The 17,860-nt window shown below is 38.1% G+C and overlaps 1 protein-coding gene across 1 annotated transcript in view; it reads right to left on the bottom strand.

Annotated features, from left to right (window-relative positions):
• Window positions 1-4,641: 4,641 nt before the first annotated feature.
• Window positions 4,642-17,860, bottom strand: part of LOC140331491 (ATP-dependent translocase ABCB1-like) — a 42,818-nt gene continuing 29,599 nt past the window's right edge. The window contains exons 22-29 of the mRNA XM_072412549.1: window positions 16,782-16,985; window positions 15,901-16,001; window positions 14,994-15,134; window positions 12,858-13,014; window positions 8,002-8,199; window positions 6,379-6,585; window positions 6,146-6,292; window positions 4,642-5,164 (exon numbers count right to left, since the gene is read on the bottom strand). Coding sequence (XP_072268650.1) covers window positions 4,967-5,164; window positions 6,146-6,292; window positions 6,379-6,585; window positions 8,002-8,199; window positions 12,858-13,014; window positions 14,994-15,134; window positions 15,901-16,001; window positions 16,782-16,985 — 1,353 coding nt within the window. The 3' untranslated portion in view covers window positions 4,642-4,966. The remainder of the gene's footprint in view (window positions 5,165-6,145; window positions 6,293-6,378; window positions 6,586-8,001; window positions 8,200-12,857; window positions 13,015-14,993; window positions 15,135-15,900; window positions 16,002-16,781; window positions 16,986-17,860) is intronic.

Genomic DNA, 17,860 nt, shown 5'->3' with positions numbered 1-17,860 from the left:
TACGATCACCAATGCTGATAATTATCTTTCCTGATTGTTTTCACTGACGGATGAATGAATAAGTGCTGTACACACAGTGCCACTCTGTTCTATAAAGGAAAGGGGGAAAAGTGAACGGCACCCCACTGTGCTCTCCCCTATAGAAGTGAACAGCGGTCACTCGTCTCAGTCACTCATCAATACATCATGGCAGATTGATAAATGGCGTCAGGGACCACACAACACTATAGATCTTTCAGCTGTATATAAGTGTGTTATTCTGATACCTGCTATGAGCAGGACCCCTGATGAATTCATTTTAGCAGGGGTTCCCTGAAACATAAATAGTATGGTAAGAGTTCCTTTGGGGTAAAAAGGTTGAGAAAGGTTGCAATACAGCAAAAGTTCATCTTGGTAAATACATCCCCTAGTTTGCTCATTCCTTTACATGCTATGATCTGCTCTGCTATTCTCGTTCACTACAACTGAACCTTATTTGCCCCCACAGATTGCCCTCATTTTCCCATTAGTGCTCCAATACAGGAGGATTAAGGGAGGGTAATATCAAGAATTTTCCAATTTCACATCCCTTCCAGAGAACTATACACAACTGCAGAACAGCAAAAAACCTCATCATTCAGCAAACCACAAATTATATTTTACTGAACGTGTCCAAATATCAATGTATGGATACTGAACGTATAGAACATGTATGGAATTCCAAACACTTTTTTTTTTAGTTCACATGGGTGATGACTCCTGATGACACAATAAGAAATAAAGGAAAATCTCTCCCCTATCTCAAAGAAGAAAAAGACAACTTAGGACAAAGGCCACTATTTACTATTTGGAAGTATTGTAGGATGAGCTACCCTTTACCAGCTGTATTCAAACTTTAAGTTTAGATTTGAAAGGGGGGCGGTGGGGGTGGATCTGTTTTTATTGCTGTCTTGTGTCCCTAATGGGGAGATTCGCTATTCCTAATTCTCATGATCACAAATGTCAATACAAATTGCCATCCGAACATGAAAAGAAAGGAAATCTTTGAATAGAAACACTTAAGCCTATGATAGGGGGGAATTCCCCTTTAGTTGGAAAGATTTTTTTACATTCCATTTTCAGTCTATAGGAATAGAAGGGAAGCAATATCTCCCTAATAGGAAACAAATGGCAGAAACGTTGACAGTTTTTTTAAAGCTTACCTTATGCCTTCCCCTCCCAAAAAAAAATGTATATATATTATATTGGCGCTATCAATTAATTGTAAAAGCTGACTGGCTGCTATGCTTTCTAAAATTCTGTATTGACCTATAGGAAAATTCTGCTATCATTCACCAAACTTTGCACATTTACATTCTGCACCCTATTAGTACAATAAACCTTTCTGTGCATTGAAGATATCAAACACAAATGTTACTGAAACATTCTGCATTCTGCAATGCAAACAAATGCATTGCTGCCACCCAGTGGCTAAATTAAGGTAACACATTGATCCTTGATAGTATGGAATTACTTTAAACAGTGAAGCTGGGTGATCCAGCAAACCTGGAATGGATTTCATCACAATTAATTTGCTATTTGCTAGAAAATGTTTTGAATCCTGGACCAGATCAATTCCAGATTTGCTGGATCAGTGAAGCTTCACTGTTAAAAGAGCATTTTCTCCAGTTTTGGAGAGCTTTAATAAATCAGGCCCTATGAAGGATAATTTAGTATTTAGGAACCCTGCTTCAAACATTGTTATTCGATCTTTAAAAATTCTAGTTGTCTGCCTACTGCCTATTGCTTTGGATTTACTTATCATTGACCTGATGAAAGTGTGTTTCATTTAATTTGTATACTAGTTCTTGATCTGCGTTATTAAAGTGGGAGGATCAGCAACAGTCAAAAGGTCAGCAATGGCATTTTATGGAATGTTTTATTAATCTCCAGTGTTTTGCATCCAAACAGTTCTTCTTCTTCATTTTTCCTTGTCACTTTTACCTCCATTTTCTTTCTCTGTGTCACAGCAGATCCTCCCATCCCACCCCAAACCACATCATAAGTCCAATGAACGTCATAGACATGAACTGCATTCTGCCCTTTAACGTTCTTTGTAAGTTGATCGCTCCTGTGGGAGCCATGTTATTCATCTGCTAAATTAGACATTTTATTAAAACTAAAATAAAAGCATGTACAGTTCATGACCAGAAATGCAGATTAGTATAAGATGAATGTATTCTTGTTTCCAAACTAAATAGGAAAGATTAATTTTCATAAAGACCTAAAGTGCTCTGATGTCCCCTTTAATACCACTGCTGTCAATTTAAAGATTCTAAATGTAAGAAAAGCAAACTTTGTGAGATGGGAAAGACTCCAATCAGCACCAATCACATAGATGAAGTATACCCCAGCACCACATTCCCTATGAAGAATCCATACACAGATATGTTGGGTTTAATCCTCTGATACCTTTTCTCACCACTGTAGAATCCATTATTATTAGTGATTATCCAATTACAATCACTTTTCATTTACTGGAAAATCTAAACAATTTTTTTTTATTGGTCAGTATGGGAATGACCTCCAATTTATTTATCAGTTCCATGTGTTTTATAGATGCACAATGTAAAATGTACATTATTTTTATGTTCTTGAGGTCAAGAGGCCACAACCAGGATTTTTACATCTGTTCACTAGTGGCAAACTTTTGTTGTTGTTGTTGTGTTCTATGCATCTATTTTGCCTATTTTGATCAATGTAATATTACAATTAAATGTAACCAAATGCAATGTAGAACCTATTTACAAAAACAAAATGTATGTGTGTGGCAATGTATGTGCAAGGTTCTTCAACTTCAGTCTTTGAAGACCACATAGGAGTCAGATTTTGGTATTTTTCTGACTCTGGGCCTGATTTAATAAAGCTCTCCAAGGCTGGAAAGGATACACTTTCATCAGTGAACCTGGGTGATTGAGCAAACCTGAAATGGTCCAGGCTTGAAAACATTTGTTAAGAAATCCATTCCAAGTTTGCTGGATCATCCAGGTACACTGATGAATGTGTATCCTCTACAGCCTTGTAGATCTTTATTAAATCATGCCCTTTGTGTTTGTTTTATAAAACAGTGAATCTGCCATTCACTGAAACATCCCCTCGTGCAGAATCTTCTGGGTTCATGTGTTTCAATTACAGTAATTGATTTTCCACGAGAGAATGTTTCAGTGAAAGATTCACTGCTTTATAAACAGACCCCCTTGTAAACCTTTCCTTATTTTATTTACTATTGATTACAGAATTACAAAGTTTTTGAATTACAAGTGTGTACATATTCTGGACCTTGAGGATTGGAATTAAGGGCCCTGGTATAGAGGTTCTTAGATCACAGATCAGCTGAAAATATTTAAAAAAAATCCAAATGCAGTATAAGTAATATAAAACCTGCTAAAAGTTGCAAATCTATAGATCCAAAGTACCAGCAAAGTACCAGCAAATGCTCAGGGATTTTCTCTCCTTTATGATGGGTGTCACCGGTTAACTCACTATTGTACGCTTGTTTTTAATATTGGAACCTTTGGGGCCAGAATCAACATCCGTGTGGGTCACATCTTTCACAAAGAACTTTGTATTGTTGCATTGAGCCTGACCACCAATGACAATGTGTAAATGAGATTATATCAACTAAATTTCTACTAAAGATCGGGAATAAGTTTGCCTACCACTGAGACTTTACCAAGTCCAGAAACAAGCTTTCTATGTCTGCAAAACCTTGATTGTATATAAATGAAGTGATCAGACCTGCTGTCCCCATTGTAACTCTCACATACTCAGTCAAAGCAATACTCAGAAGATACCAAAATATTCCCAAAGGTTGAATCAATTTGCATGAATCCTCATGTTGTTGTCACACTTACCTCTTCCTTACTAAACCATAGACGCCTCTCTCCTGCACATGTGGGCAGTTCTGATGCTGGGTTTGCCTCTGTTTCCAAGCTTTATCAATTCTGTCCAATCTGCTGGCCAATCAGAAAATAGCCTCTTAAACATCCCTGGCTATTTAGCTAGCTCACACACTGCACTCAGTGTTCCTGCAATGTGTCTCCATTGTGCCGAGCCCCTAGTTCTGATTAGTTAGTTCCTGTTCACCTGCTGCCTAATTCAGTGTTTCCTGTGTCCAGCTCCTGTGTTAACTCCTTGTTGTCCAGTCTGTTGGTTCCCAGCCAACTTCCCTGTGTTGTTCCAGTGTTCCTGTCTGTGGATACCCCTGCATCACCTGCTGTTTCCAGTGTTTCCTATGTTCCCTGTGCTCGCAGTGGCCCCCGTGTCACTAATGTCTGTCTCTTGGATCCTTGGCTATTGACCCCTGGCGTGTGACCTGACCTCACTTGCTATCTGCCTGCCTCAACACCGGCCTTTCTCTACTATCCTTCTGTTTTGTGATTTGATTTGTTACCAACTTTGGTGTGCCCAAGGACCGCAGCCTGGCAGTAACCAGCGGCACAACATCCTCACCATCAGAGGCTCTGGAGAAGACCTGGTTACTGCTTAGACTCTGCGCCTTGGCCCTTCTTAGGGCTCACACAACCTCTGTGCAAGCCGTAGTGCCCCCAAGTGGTCCTGTCTCTCCCTGGGTGACAGTTGTGCCTTGATTTAAACTGGGGGGATAAATGATTTCTACAAATACTGATTTCTCTGTAACTTTATTGTCTTACAATTCTTTAAAAATGTGTTGAAAAAATTATTTTTTTTTATAAAATCACATATTTCAGTTACCTAAGGGAAAGATTCTCTAGTTAAAACATGACATTAGAACATTAACAAATGAAAATTAATCATAATAAACCAGCGACATTTTTTGTTAGCTGATATAAAAAAAAACCTGAGAAAACTCTAGGGATCCTAAATCTGCCAAGACAAGTCTGACCTTTTCAATGACCTCTGTGTAATCATCTACACCACTCATCACCATTGTAATGTTATATATTGATACATTGACATAAACAGTCAGTTACAATGAGATCTGTGAGTTTACAAGGGCATAATATTCTCCTTGTTTGGCCAGCAGTTGGTTATGGGTTCCTTGCTCCACCACCTTCCCATTCTTTACCACGGCGATGACATCAGCATTCTGCACTGTGGTGAGTCGGTGAGCAATCACTATGCATGTCCGTCCTTGTCTGGCGTCGTCCAAGGCTTGCTGTACAACCTGTTCACAATAAAATCAGATTTTGTAAGAGAGGATTAGAACATTCCAATATTGCTATACAACTATAGGGGAAATCCCACAATGCAATTAGGAAAGATTATGCTTATATCCAAAACAATCACGTTTATACATATGATGAAATAAAACACGTGAAGCTGTAAAAACGGCAAATGTATATATCCTACAAACATATAATGTCATTATTGTGCGTTCATTTTTAATAGACACATACAATACATACAATATATATTCCCCAACTAAGATCAGAATCCCAGAATTACCTAAAGGTGTTTATTATTCTGTCTATATATCATAATAAAATTATTTATATACTGGAGTTTTTATTAATGGTTATAGATGAATATATAAACTTTGGGAACTAATTAGACCAAATTATAAATTACAATCCAAATATTACAGTTGGTGGGGTGTGGGCGGGGGTTATTTTTAAAATACATAGCTGACTTCCTGTTCAGTAATCCCAAAGCTGAAAATTAGCTGAAAAAAGCTAGAACCAAACAGCACAACACATATCAAGCAAATGTGTACATACTAAGCTTTGATTTTTTATTTTAGGGATAAAAATCTTTCAAAGTGAGGCTGTTGACATTCCAACACCTTAAAAAAAATGCATAAAATAATGTACTTCAAAGTGCCTGCTTTGAATGTTTTTAATCGGTAATGTTTTTATTAATAGGATATCAATTTAGCCAGTTTCAGAGCAAAGTTTTGCATCTGAACCATCTACCATCCCATGTCCAATAAGATTTTCTTAGTGGCTAATAAGGGTGTTGTGTTCTGGCTGGGTAGAGAATTTTGAAGAACTTAAGACAACTCCAAACACCAAATGAACTTTTTATGATAGTTGTAAAATAAAAAAGTGCTGCCCCTACCCCCACAATCCCTGTTTCTGTGCATTTGTAGAAACAGAAATGTTTTAATATACAGCACACAATCTTTTTTATTATACAGCACACAAACCTTTTCACTTTCAGTGTCAAGAGCAGAAGTGGCTTCATCCAGCAATAGGATTTTAGGCTTTCGTACAAGAGCACGGGCAATGGCAATCCTCTGCTTTTGTCCACCTGACAGTTGGGCTCCCTTATCTCCAACCCGTGTATTATATCCCTGTATTGTTAAAAAAGGTTTATTTAGAAAATTGAAATAGGAAATCATAATACAACTTAACAAATAGCAATGACTAAATGACATACTTCTGGTAGGTTCTCAATAAAAGTGTGAATGTTGGCTGCTTTTGCTGCTTCTTCAACCTCCTCCTGGGTAACAAGTCGACTGTTGTCTCCATATTGGATGTTCTCACGGATTGAGAAGTCAAAGAGGATTGGCTCCTGCGACACAATGCCAAGTTGTGACCTCAACCACTTCAAATTAAGAGATTTAGTATTGATTCCATCTACATACTGAAACAGAGAAACTAGGGTTACCAGGAACGAATAGGTAAAGATCTATTTATGTGTTCTAGAATGCATAATTTGTAATGGCTGTTGCATTGTTAGTCAAGTTGAAAAAAGTCTATTAAGTCTGTTAAAAGTCTATTAAGCTCAACCACTAGAGAAGTAATTATTTCTCAGATAAAACCCTTTAGACATAGTTGATCCAGAGGAAGGCAAAAAAAATCTTATAAAGTCTGGTCAATTTGCTCCAACAGGGGAAAAAATTCCTTCCTCGTGTAAGGCAATCAGATGTACCCTGGATCAACAGTGTCTCTTATCTTTACTTTAAAGCCCTAATCCCCAGTTATGTGCTTCTAGAAAAGCACTCAGGTTTTTCCTAAAGCATTGTATAGTAGTTACTGAAACTACTTTCTGAGGGAGCCGATTCCACATTTTCACAGACCTTACAGTGAGGAATCCCTTCTTTATCCAGGGCTTAAACTTCTTTTCCTCTGGGCGCAAAGAGTTCCCTCTTGTCCTTAATAATGTCCCTAAAGTAAATAGTTGGGAAGAGAGTTCTCTATGTGGACCGTTTATATATTTATATAGGGTCATTATATCCCCCTTAAAAGTAATAGCTATTGTTTCAGGGTTAATCTCTCAACATTAACTCTGGCCAGTTATGTCCACATGATTACATGTATCCAATGTGCTGGTGGACTATACAAGCAAAGGACAAGATACGTGTAATGAGCTTGGACCTCTGTCTTCAAAGTCTGTGATCCATTTTTGGCCAGTCCTCCTAAAAATGGATGGGATGACACTTTAACATCATGAAAAAGACTAAAGCCACCAAACTCCAGCCAGGGATTGTCTACTAATCATAATGATTTATTTTGCTGTCACACAATCATTTTCTGAGTGTAGCCCTAAGTGGCTTACTTGCTCGTAACTGTTGACTATGGATTGGGCCATTCGCCATCAATGCATCATACACATTTTATTTATATAGCTCTATTTGTAATGCTTACCAGACATTGTTTGGCTGTCCAATATCATAATTATTGGACAAAACATTTGGTATAGAAAAATGGTGTTTTTATATATTTTTTAATCATTAGCCAATATAAGCCCTATTACAAATATATCTGTAAATACTAATAACTCCGATTGTATATAAACCAGATTAAAATTTAGCGTTATTAGTAGTTTGCAAAAGAGAATTTACGATTGTTTCAGTAACTGATAAAACACAAGTAATGAATGTAATAAGTAGTCTATGACTTCTAAACACATTTTTACTTTATGTTACTTTAAATACATGATTGCTCTAAATTGGAGCTATTCTGCCTACAATTACACAAGCCTCTAGGTTTTACAAGGGGTATTTATGTCATGTGTATAGTTTGCAGAAGGTTTTACATGTTTAATAAAATATTTTACCACTTGTCCTTCTGCAGGGTCATAAAACCTCTCCAGTAGCTGAATCAAAGTACTTTTTCCACAGCCACTGCTCCCAACTAATGCCAAAGTCTGGCCTTTAGACACTTTGACACTGAGCCCTTGGAGAACAGGAACATTTGGTCTTGTTGGATAGAGAAATCTGATGTTGTTAAATTCAAGATTTCCTTCCAAGTCATCCTTTGAAAAAAAAAAATGTACATTAATATCAACCAAGCTTTATATTTTAGCACACAATTGGGCATGATAAAGGAAGTGAAAACAGTTCTTTGCCTTAACACTCAAGGTGGATATCAATATTCATCTCTAAACAGAATCATGTACCCCTAAGTGCTGTTCTTGTCATTTCATTCATTAATAAAGAAATCCTTAGAAGAAATATTAATGCATTAAAAAGAACCGCAAAAGTAAAGAGAGGATTACTTCTTCACCCCTTCCCCAGTTCTGGTTGAAGGTACCTTCATCTATCCCATGAAGTAACAAATTACATCAAGTCCCATGATAACACATACATTTCTTTAGGGCTGCCAAAACATGGCAGGAAAATTAACATTGTGAAAGTTGGAAACATACGGCTTTGTCATGCTCAGAGAGACAGGATCACAAGGGGGCGCTACGGCTTGCACGGAGGTGGTGTGAGCCCTGAGAAGGGCCAAGGCGCAGAGTCTAAGCAGTAACCAGGTTTTCTCCAGAGCCTCTGATGGTGAGGATGTTGCGCCAGCTTGCGATCCTTGGGCACACCAAGGTGGGCAAAGCATGGTACCAAATCAATTAGCAGAAGGATAGTCAAGGAAAGCCAGGGTCGAGACAAGCAGCAAGCAAGAGAGGTCAGGTCATACGCCAGGGGTCAATAGCCAGGGATCCGGGAGACAGACAGCAATGACACAAAGGCCGCTGCGGGCACAGGGAACACAGGAGACACTGGAAACAGCAGGAGGTACACGTGACTCCTCAAGGATATCCACAGACAGACAGGAACACAGGAACAGCACAGGGAAGTTGGCTGGGAACCAACAAACTGGACAATGAAGGAACAAACAAACAAACACAAGAACTGGACACAGGAACAACAGATTAGGCAGCAGGTGAACATTAACTGATTCACAGAACTAGGGAGCTTGGCACTAGTAAGACTTGTTGCACAAACACACAAAATGGAGTCTGTGAGCTAGCTAAATAGCCAGGGCTGGTTAAGAGGCTATTTTCTGATTGGTCAGCGGCATGGACGGAGTTGATAAAACTTGGAAACAGAGGCACGCCCAGCATCAGAACTGCCTGCATGCACAGAGGAGAGAAGCTTGTGCTTTAGTGAGGAACAGGTAAGTGTAACAGGCTTATCAACAGCATCTAGAAACATATAGCAAAAAGTAAGCTTGTCACAAACCTGGGCAAATTTATTTAGGCAGCAAAGTCAATTTAACATGCACACTGCACTACAGCTAATTTCTTCAGGATTCAGCTGGAGAGATCAGGACTGTATGCCTATGTGACAGCCAAAGTAGGAAGCACAATGGTGTCAGAATACATTTACCAGCATTCATGTATTAAAGTCAAAACCAGGAGGAGGCAGAATTCATAGGGCGTGATTTATTAAAGTTCTTCAAGCCTGGAGAAGATACACTTTCACCAGTGAATCTGGGTGATCTAGCAAACCTGGAATGGATTTCCTAAAAGTCATTTGCTATCTTCTCCAGCTTTTGAGAACTTTAATAAATCAGGCCCATCGTCCACAGGAATTAGGTAGTGAGCAATTGTAAGACATCAGTCTGTTAACAGCAAAGTAAAAGGCATAATATGTTATAAATCTGTATGGATAGGTACACAAACATAGGCAAATAAAGTTAATAAATGTTTACTTGATTTACAGTAATCTTTGTCTATGCTAAAGGAAACCAGTAAGACATCTCTAGAGATCCTATAGACTTAGGCTAAGTACACATGTGCAATAATTGTCGTTAGAAAACAAAAGACTAACGCCAGATCAAAGTTTATTCACGATTATTTTGAACGATTGTATAGTGCATGATTTTGAACATGCTGCAATGATACGATCATTTATAAATATAATCCACCAATAATGTACACGCACTAGATACGATCATTTGAACGATGCAGGAAGTGACGTGTACTGGAGAAAGTGTACCGCAGAACAATCCACGATCACTGAGCGACTGTACACATAATAGAAAGTAAATGATCATTGGCCAAATGCAACTGCCAGGACAGTCTTTTGTTTCCAGTGACATTCCTCGGTCATCGGCGTTGTTGGCCTGTTGTTGTGCACTTTTCGAACGACTGGTCATTAATCGTTCGTTTTTAATGACAATTATTGCACATGTGTTTGTAGCCTTAGGCACAAGCCTGGTGATGTAACAATCTGGTCTTCTAAAAGTTGGTTGAATTATTTGTCCTCTATAGAGCAAAACAGACCATTATTCCCACCTTTTTTTGGTCATGGAGGATATGAGGAATTGCTAAGATGTTCAGGTTGTTAACTGATTACAGTTAATAACTTTTTCAGATTAATTAAGTCCTCTCTGGTATACTCGCTTAGGGCAGAGAAACATGACCTTCCAGATGAAAAGCCATGAGAATTGATGTTTTTATGAAGATTGAAATGTTGTTTCCTGGCTGAGCTGACACTAAACCACAAGCACCACCACAGCACATGAATGGACAGGATCTGATTTCATATTTCAAGTCCTATTCATTTATATTATTTACTACTTCTGTCATGAAGAATCACTATCACATTCTTATTTAGAATTGCCGCATTTTCCTGTGACGGCCTTGTGGACTTTCTCAAGATTGTCTAAAATAATTACTTATATGTTAGCTTGTAAAATCTGCAGGAAGCAACATGTATTCGGATCTTTCTATTTTTAAGAAGCATCGTAATTACTTTTACATATAGGAAAATGGACATTTACATTGTTTAAAGGAAAGGAAATCCAATTCTATAAGCAATTTTGTAACTGAGTGAAGATAAGTTTAAAAATCAGAGCCATGAATATCTTTAATAGAAAGCACACCCAAGTATTTCTGTTTAACAAGTATATATATATTCTTTTAATACTTCTCTCTAAAGAAAGATTTAGAGGCTGCACATACGCTTTATAATGCATTTGAACAGGAAGTCAATACATATCCAGTATGCAGCAGATCTTTGTTAACTGATCATGCTCACACTTTGTAGGCTGGGGTGGGCTGATCATGCTAACACTTTGTAGGCTAGGGTGGGCTGATCATGCTAACACTTTGTAGGCTAGGGTGGGCTGATCATGCTCACATTTTTGTAGGCTAGGGTGGGCTGATCATGCTCACACTTTCGTAGGGTAAAATGCATGCATAGTTTTCTCATATTATGGACCTTATGTATTAAAGTTGTCTAAATGGATATGGACAAGGATTGAAAACATCTATTCCAGGTTTGATCACCTAGGTTCAGGTCCTATGTCTCTTTGAAATCACAAGTACATACAAATACATTGTGATTTACTAGAAGTCCTGTGCCCTCCTAGATTTTTATTTAAGCTTCTGCATCTGCTTCACTGAAATCCCAAGACATGTATAGAATGAATATATGCTCCAAGCAACTGAAAAGTCTGGTTCCTCTAATATCAGTTTCTTATGGCTCATTCACCATACAACCCCTCCAAACAGCTCAGTTGTAGACTGTAGGATGGTTGTCAAACCATTCCCATCTGTGGCGCCAGATTGCATATTTTCAAACACCCAGAGAAACAAAAAAACAATATAGTTTGTGTTGCCTTAAGCTCAGCGGCCAAAAGTGAAACACAAGTACAGCACAGCATACAGTGAGTGCAGGGGTAAGTAGTATGCAATGCATTGGGTGCAGGGGCTAGAAATGTGTAAGTTTCAGAATGTTGAGATCAGGAATGTGCAACATATATTGAGCAAGGGTCAGCAGTATGAAAGGTACCTTGTGAAAGGGTCAGGAATATATCCATCCCCAGCTCCTATGACTCATTTCATCATCTTTGGACAAAGCACAGAATACCCTCCCATAACAGACCCACATACATACACAAGCTCACATTCAAATACACACATTCACTTACATATACATCCTCACTTTCACAAGCCATTACTTACCTTCCTTTGCTGGCATGGCTGCCTTTCTCATCAGCCTTTTTATTTCCTTGCCTATGGGAGTGGGAATTCACCTGGGGAATCCCCTACAGGGATTGGTAAAGTAGAGCCACACCTCATACACCACAGCTCGCTGATTGCTGCTAAAACTTGTTTACAAACCTAGCACAGATATCTAACCCTACAACTGATTTCCAGAGAGAAATGTGTCAAAAGAATTTGTTTACATTTTGTTGTGACCAATAAAGTTGATTGAGAAACCAGAACTTGGAGTATGGCATCAAATTTAAGGAATATATTAAAGTAAAAGAACAAGCAATGTTGCCAGCTCAGTCTGACTTCCCCTCTCCTGGACTTCGCAATTTTTCCAGTGGGGCTTGTTGGAGAACAATGGTGCCCAGTGGGAGGGTGTGTGAAAATAAAAACCTGAAAATAAAATCTTAACAATGACCTATGCTGACAATAAACCCTTAAGTCTTAAAACTATGAATAACAATAAATACAAAAAAACACAATATAAATATTTCTCTCTGATCTATTTAAAAAGCAGTGAATCTGACATTCACTGAAATATTCTTTGGTGGATAATCTTCGGATTCCGTGTGTTTTAATAGCAGAAAGTGATTTTCCACCAGGGAACATTGGTATTTCCATACTATGATAATATGAGTATCTGGTAGAACTTACTTTAATTGAAGTAGACATACAATATGAAATTTGTTTACCAAAGTATTTCCATCTTCACTGTAGCTGTCGATGGCTGGTTTTCTGTCTAGAAGCTGAAAAATACGTTGAGCTGATGTCTTTGCTTTTCCAAAATCTGGTGCAAAGGAATTAGATTGCCCCACACTCATAGCTGCAAATATTATAGATGAAAATACTCTACAAAAACACATAAAAAGAAACCACAATTTAATAGTCAACCATAAATGGAACCACTTCTGTGTGGCAGCTTTAGTAGCCAACAGTAATCATAGACTTTGGAGTTTATATCTGCCAGCATGTATAATCCAACCACATCATGGGAAAACTATTGCTTGTTCAGCCTATAAACACACATGTAATGGGAAAGGAGATAGGCCCTTACCCCGAAATACAATATCTATTAGGGGTTGTATAAACCACGCGTAAATAGTCAGAGGCCACCCCACAGCCATGTGATTGTTGCCAGTTCCTGTACATGGGTGAGCATAAAGCATATTAAAGTGACGAAAACCCTATCAGACTATCCTACAATGTCTGTACACCGCTAGGGATATTTCTTTTAATTTCATGTACTAAAATGTTACTACAGGAAATCTCTGAAAGTGAATAAAATTGTTTTCCCAGAAAATTCTCTTTGGAACAGGTGTCCTCCTTGACAACACATAGTGCTTTAATGGCAACTCAAAACTGTTGGAGTTTTACCCCACTTACTGACAAAGGTCACAGGGTAGATAATGGGGATGAGGGTCCACAGTGGTAAGTAAAAAAATGGGCAGAAAGACTGGCTGGATCCTAACTGCTCCCTAAACGCATGCCCAAACTCAGGCATGCGCAGAAGGGGCATTTTCCTACATTGAGGGGAAAGAGATGCTGATCTCACACATGCCCAATGAGATTGGCACGCTTTTTTTCCCCTTTACAGCAGGCTACGTCACCCAATCTCACACCTGCACAGTGCGAGATCAGATGACGCAGCCAGGAGAAGGAAGAAGATGGAGGAAGATGAAGGAGATTTCCAGGACAGAGTGGGACCGGATAAAGGGAAGAGGAATCTGCAGAAATAAAGGTAAGTGTGATTTTTTTTATTCTTAGTTTAGTTCTACTTTAAGTATGGCTAGCATTTTTAATACCAGTTGAGGCCATTTCTTGTAAATGTCACAATTCTTTTTACAAACTTTTATTCTGATATTGATCGCTTTAAAAGGAATTTTACAATCTTAGAAGGATCAGCATGTTTAGATGTAATAATGTTGTTAAAAAGACCTTTAATGTTACTACTTTGACTGCCTCCTGCTCTAATGGGATCATATGACCTGGGGCTAAATTGATTGGTTGTTGATTACTAATACATTATATTAGCTGCCCAATGACAACATGACCACAAGCCTGCATTACCCCCAAAAGATGCAATTACGTAGATTTATAGCCACTCATAGACAGGAGCATACTGTTATGTCACAGATTTGAAGGCAGCTGTTGAGTAGATAAGCTTCCAGCCAAACAGCTAAACAAACTTTTCAAAAAAAAAAAATATCTACCAAATGTAGGTTGTGATTCTGTCAACCAGTTAAACACACTTAGCAATAAACTTCATATTTAAATTACTATTATTTCATGATCCAGTATTACAGCCTTATATGTCTCGCTGGACCAAACAGATTCTTCATCCGGTGACATGAGATGCTAAACCAGGCAGTGCAGTGCAAAGGCCAAAAGTGTTTAAATCAAAACACTAGGTAAACTGTACATATGTACTGTAAATGACCAATGTGTGGCTCTCAGATCAGTTTAACTAAGACCAATATTGTCTTTTATGGCTATTTGTAAAGGTGACCTTCTTTCCATTGGTCAGCAATGAGAAATTCTTCCTATCGACCACCACATGAATGTACTGTGAGCTGTGGATACAGTAATTATAACAGAGGTTCTCTAAGACCCCCTAGTTTAAGGGGGGTTCCCCTGTGTTTAAAAGGAGAAAGGCTGCTCTACAGGGTTATTTTCTAAACCTTATATATTAAAAATAATTGCTTTCCACATAGGATAAACTTTGGATTTCCGAATTGTTGTGTCACTAAAGTAACAGATAAGGAAATGTAAGGAATGAAGGTATCCAGACCTGTTTGCTGTACTTATACAAACACCTGTTAAATACTTACACAAAAACATTTTCGAAATGCATGAAGCAATGTGCTATGAGCCAGGCCCCGAACCTGAATACTATTGCATTCACAAAGTAATTGATGGACTGTGCAATGGCATAAGTGATTCCGTAGAGAGGAGCTTTCTTAAGAGAATCCCTATTAGAATGAAAACAAAAGAACATGACAAAATTTGTGACAATTTACATAATTCTATCTGTGAATAATAGTTGAATAGTACCAGACTATGCACATTTAACTATTTACACCCAATGGCAGTAAAAGAGCTTTACTACAAACCATCCCAAACCTCTGTAGATTTTAATTGGAAATTTTTTATTACATTAGAGGGCTGGCAGCCTGCAAAGATCTAGGAGGCTACGGCCACCTTCATAGTTGCAGTAAAGAACCATAGATTTAGCCACTTCCAAGTGTATACCAAACTGCTGCTATGTACCCAGCAATGGAAAACTACACTGCAGGTAAACTAATTTCCATTTTATTGTGGCTGCAGTGCATTTCTTCCTCCAGTGGAGGCAAAGCAACCTTGCATCCAAAAGTAAATTATTGAAACTGTACCACAATCCACTACACCTGCAAAATGATTCACTCAAATGGGAATTCTTGAGCCCGCAACAGAATTCTGTGGTCATTTGCAGGTCTGAAATGGCCCTAGGGGTCTACAGGTGTGTATTGTGACAGCCAACTGAAATTCATTGTTAACATGACAAGTTAAAGTGCCAACTTTTAGATACAGCCCATCAGGAAGCACTGCACAAATATCTTGACATACTACAGGTCAGTGTGAACTGAAGCCATAGGATATAAGACAAATTGTTGAGACAGTTATCTTTTATATATATTATCTTTATACCTTTCAGGTGTTCAATGACTTGGCCAAACCAAGTCATTAAAAATCCATTACCTGTATGGTCCTTGTAAACTGGCATTATACTTTTCATAAAAAGCATCTTCTTTTGTCAATGACACTAAGGTTCTGATATTTTCCACAGCCTCAGTTGATATCTAAATAACAAGAGAAAAAGGTAGAAATCATTAGTCTTGATTTAAAATGTGTTAAAACAATAAAAATACAAAACAAATACAAAGACAAAAGAGCTGTAGAGCTAAAACAAGAAGCCCACCAGGAGCCAGTGCTTTATTTTATTTTTTTTACATTAGATTACATTGTAACTTCCTACTGGTGACTTTTTGTTTTATGTTTTTTTAAATTTAAGTTTAAGTGTAAATGAGACCTTTGAGGAAGTGGAGAAATATATATTTATTATGGACATACATAGTGTATAAAATGCCCTATTTCCTATGGATGTGCATTGATACATTGTTACATTGTAACTTCCATTGTAACATTGTAACTTCTACTGGTGACTTTTTGTTTTTTGTTTTTTTAAATTTAGGTTTAAGAGTAAATGAGACCTTTAAGGAAGTGGAGAAGTATATATGTTATGGACATACAAAGTGTATAAAATGCCCTGTTTCCTATGGCTGTATGGACTTGACATTTAGGTTTTTACAGAATATCATAGCTAGCCAGAGATTGCAGAAGAAAATTTCAGACATTTTATACAAATTGGCTTGTGTAGAAATCACATTGGCTATATACCTTTTGTAAGCAAAAGCAGAGTTTTCCTTTAACATCGACACAATTGTGCACTGTTTGTGTTTTTTTACAACAGTGTAGTAATATACACATACAATACAGGCACACGCGTGCACACACACAAATTAAGTGACACTTTTAAAGATGATATAACATTCTGCAATGTGAGACTGAAGAAAACATACTCTCCCAGCTTCTTCCAAGGCCTTTTGATCTTTGGATGCGTGTCCCGCTATAGACTTCATCCTAATGATGTTGGCTCCAATCAGGAACGGAACACAGGCCAAGATAAGCAGTGTCAGCTGCCAACCATATACAAAAGCAATGAGGATTGCGGCAAGCAGAGTGCACACTGTCATTGTGAGTAATCCCAGTCGGCTCCCAGTAGCCTACAAGGCGGAAAGACAAACTCTTTTAAAGTAAATAAATCTCCAAGCAGCACATTACAATTTTTCTATTACTAGCCAACATAAGAGGGGACACCGCACTCTTCATCCAAAGCTTTATTTCACCATTCATGGCTGGAAGGGCATGTGAAGCAATAAATGTTATCTGAGTTCAAGCAGATGTAAACCCTAAATGAATGGCATCTAGTTTGTTAAGACACAGGAGATCAAAAACTATTGTTTTTTTATTATTATAATAAAACATCCTGTCTGTATGTACTCCATTGATGGCTGCATGGCATTTCCAGATGGTGGCAACAATTGACCATGCCTTTTTAATGTACCACGTGTATCCTCCATGAGAAGCATTTAAGAAAGGGTGACAATGTATATTTGGAAGACAGGGACACACCATTGTTATCCTTTACAAGGACCTTTATTGCTAGGTCTCTATGTAATATTCTTAAGAAAGCTGCAGAAATTAAAAAAAAAAATGTATAAAATTATATTATTATTATTATGCTTAAATGAGACTCCAACCATGTGATTTCTATTTACGTTAATATTGGGTCCCGAGCCCAAAGTCCCAAGCCCCTCAAGTGCCACAATTCTTGGCAATTAGCTGCTTCTTTTCTTCTTCCAATGTCAGTTGCCTGTATCCCCTGCATAACAAAGTTCTGGTATTTGGCAGTTTAACTACACATGGTAAGACTTGGTGCCTTAAAAAGTCAAGGTCTCACACAAAGCCTGGGCATGGTACCCAAGGGGCTTCACTAGATTCCAACTGTAGACTGTACTGTGGGTTCGAACTGTAGAAGAACAAGTACTTATGCACCACGAGGTGTCTGCACCCCAGCAGCTCCTTCCTTAGGTCAAGT

This window comes from Pyxicephalus adspersus, chromosome 5 (genome assembly GCF_032062135.1).
Source record: "Pyxicephalus adspersus chromosome 5, UCB_Pads_2.0, whole genome shotgun sequence".
NCBI lineage: Eukaryota > Metazoa > Chordata > Amphibia > Anura > Pyxicephalidae > Pyxicephalus > Pyxicephalus adspersus.
Note: the sequence above shows the minus strand (reverse complement) of the source record. Positions and strands in the feature narration are given on the sequence as shown.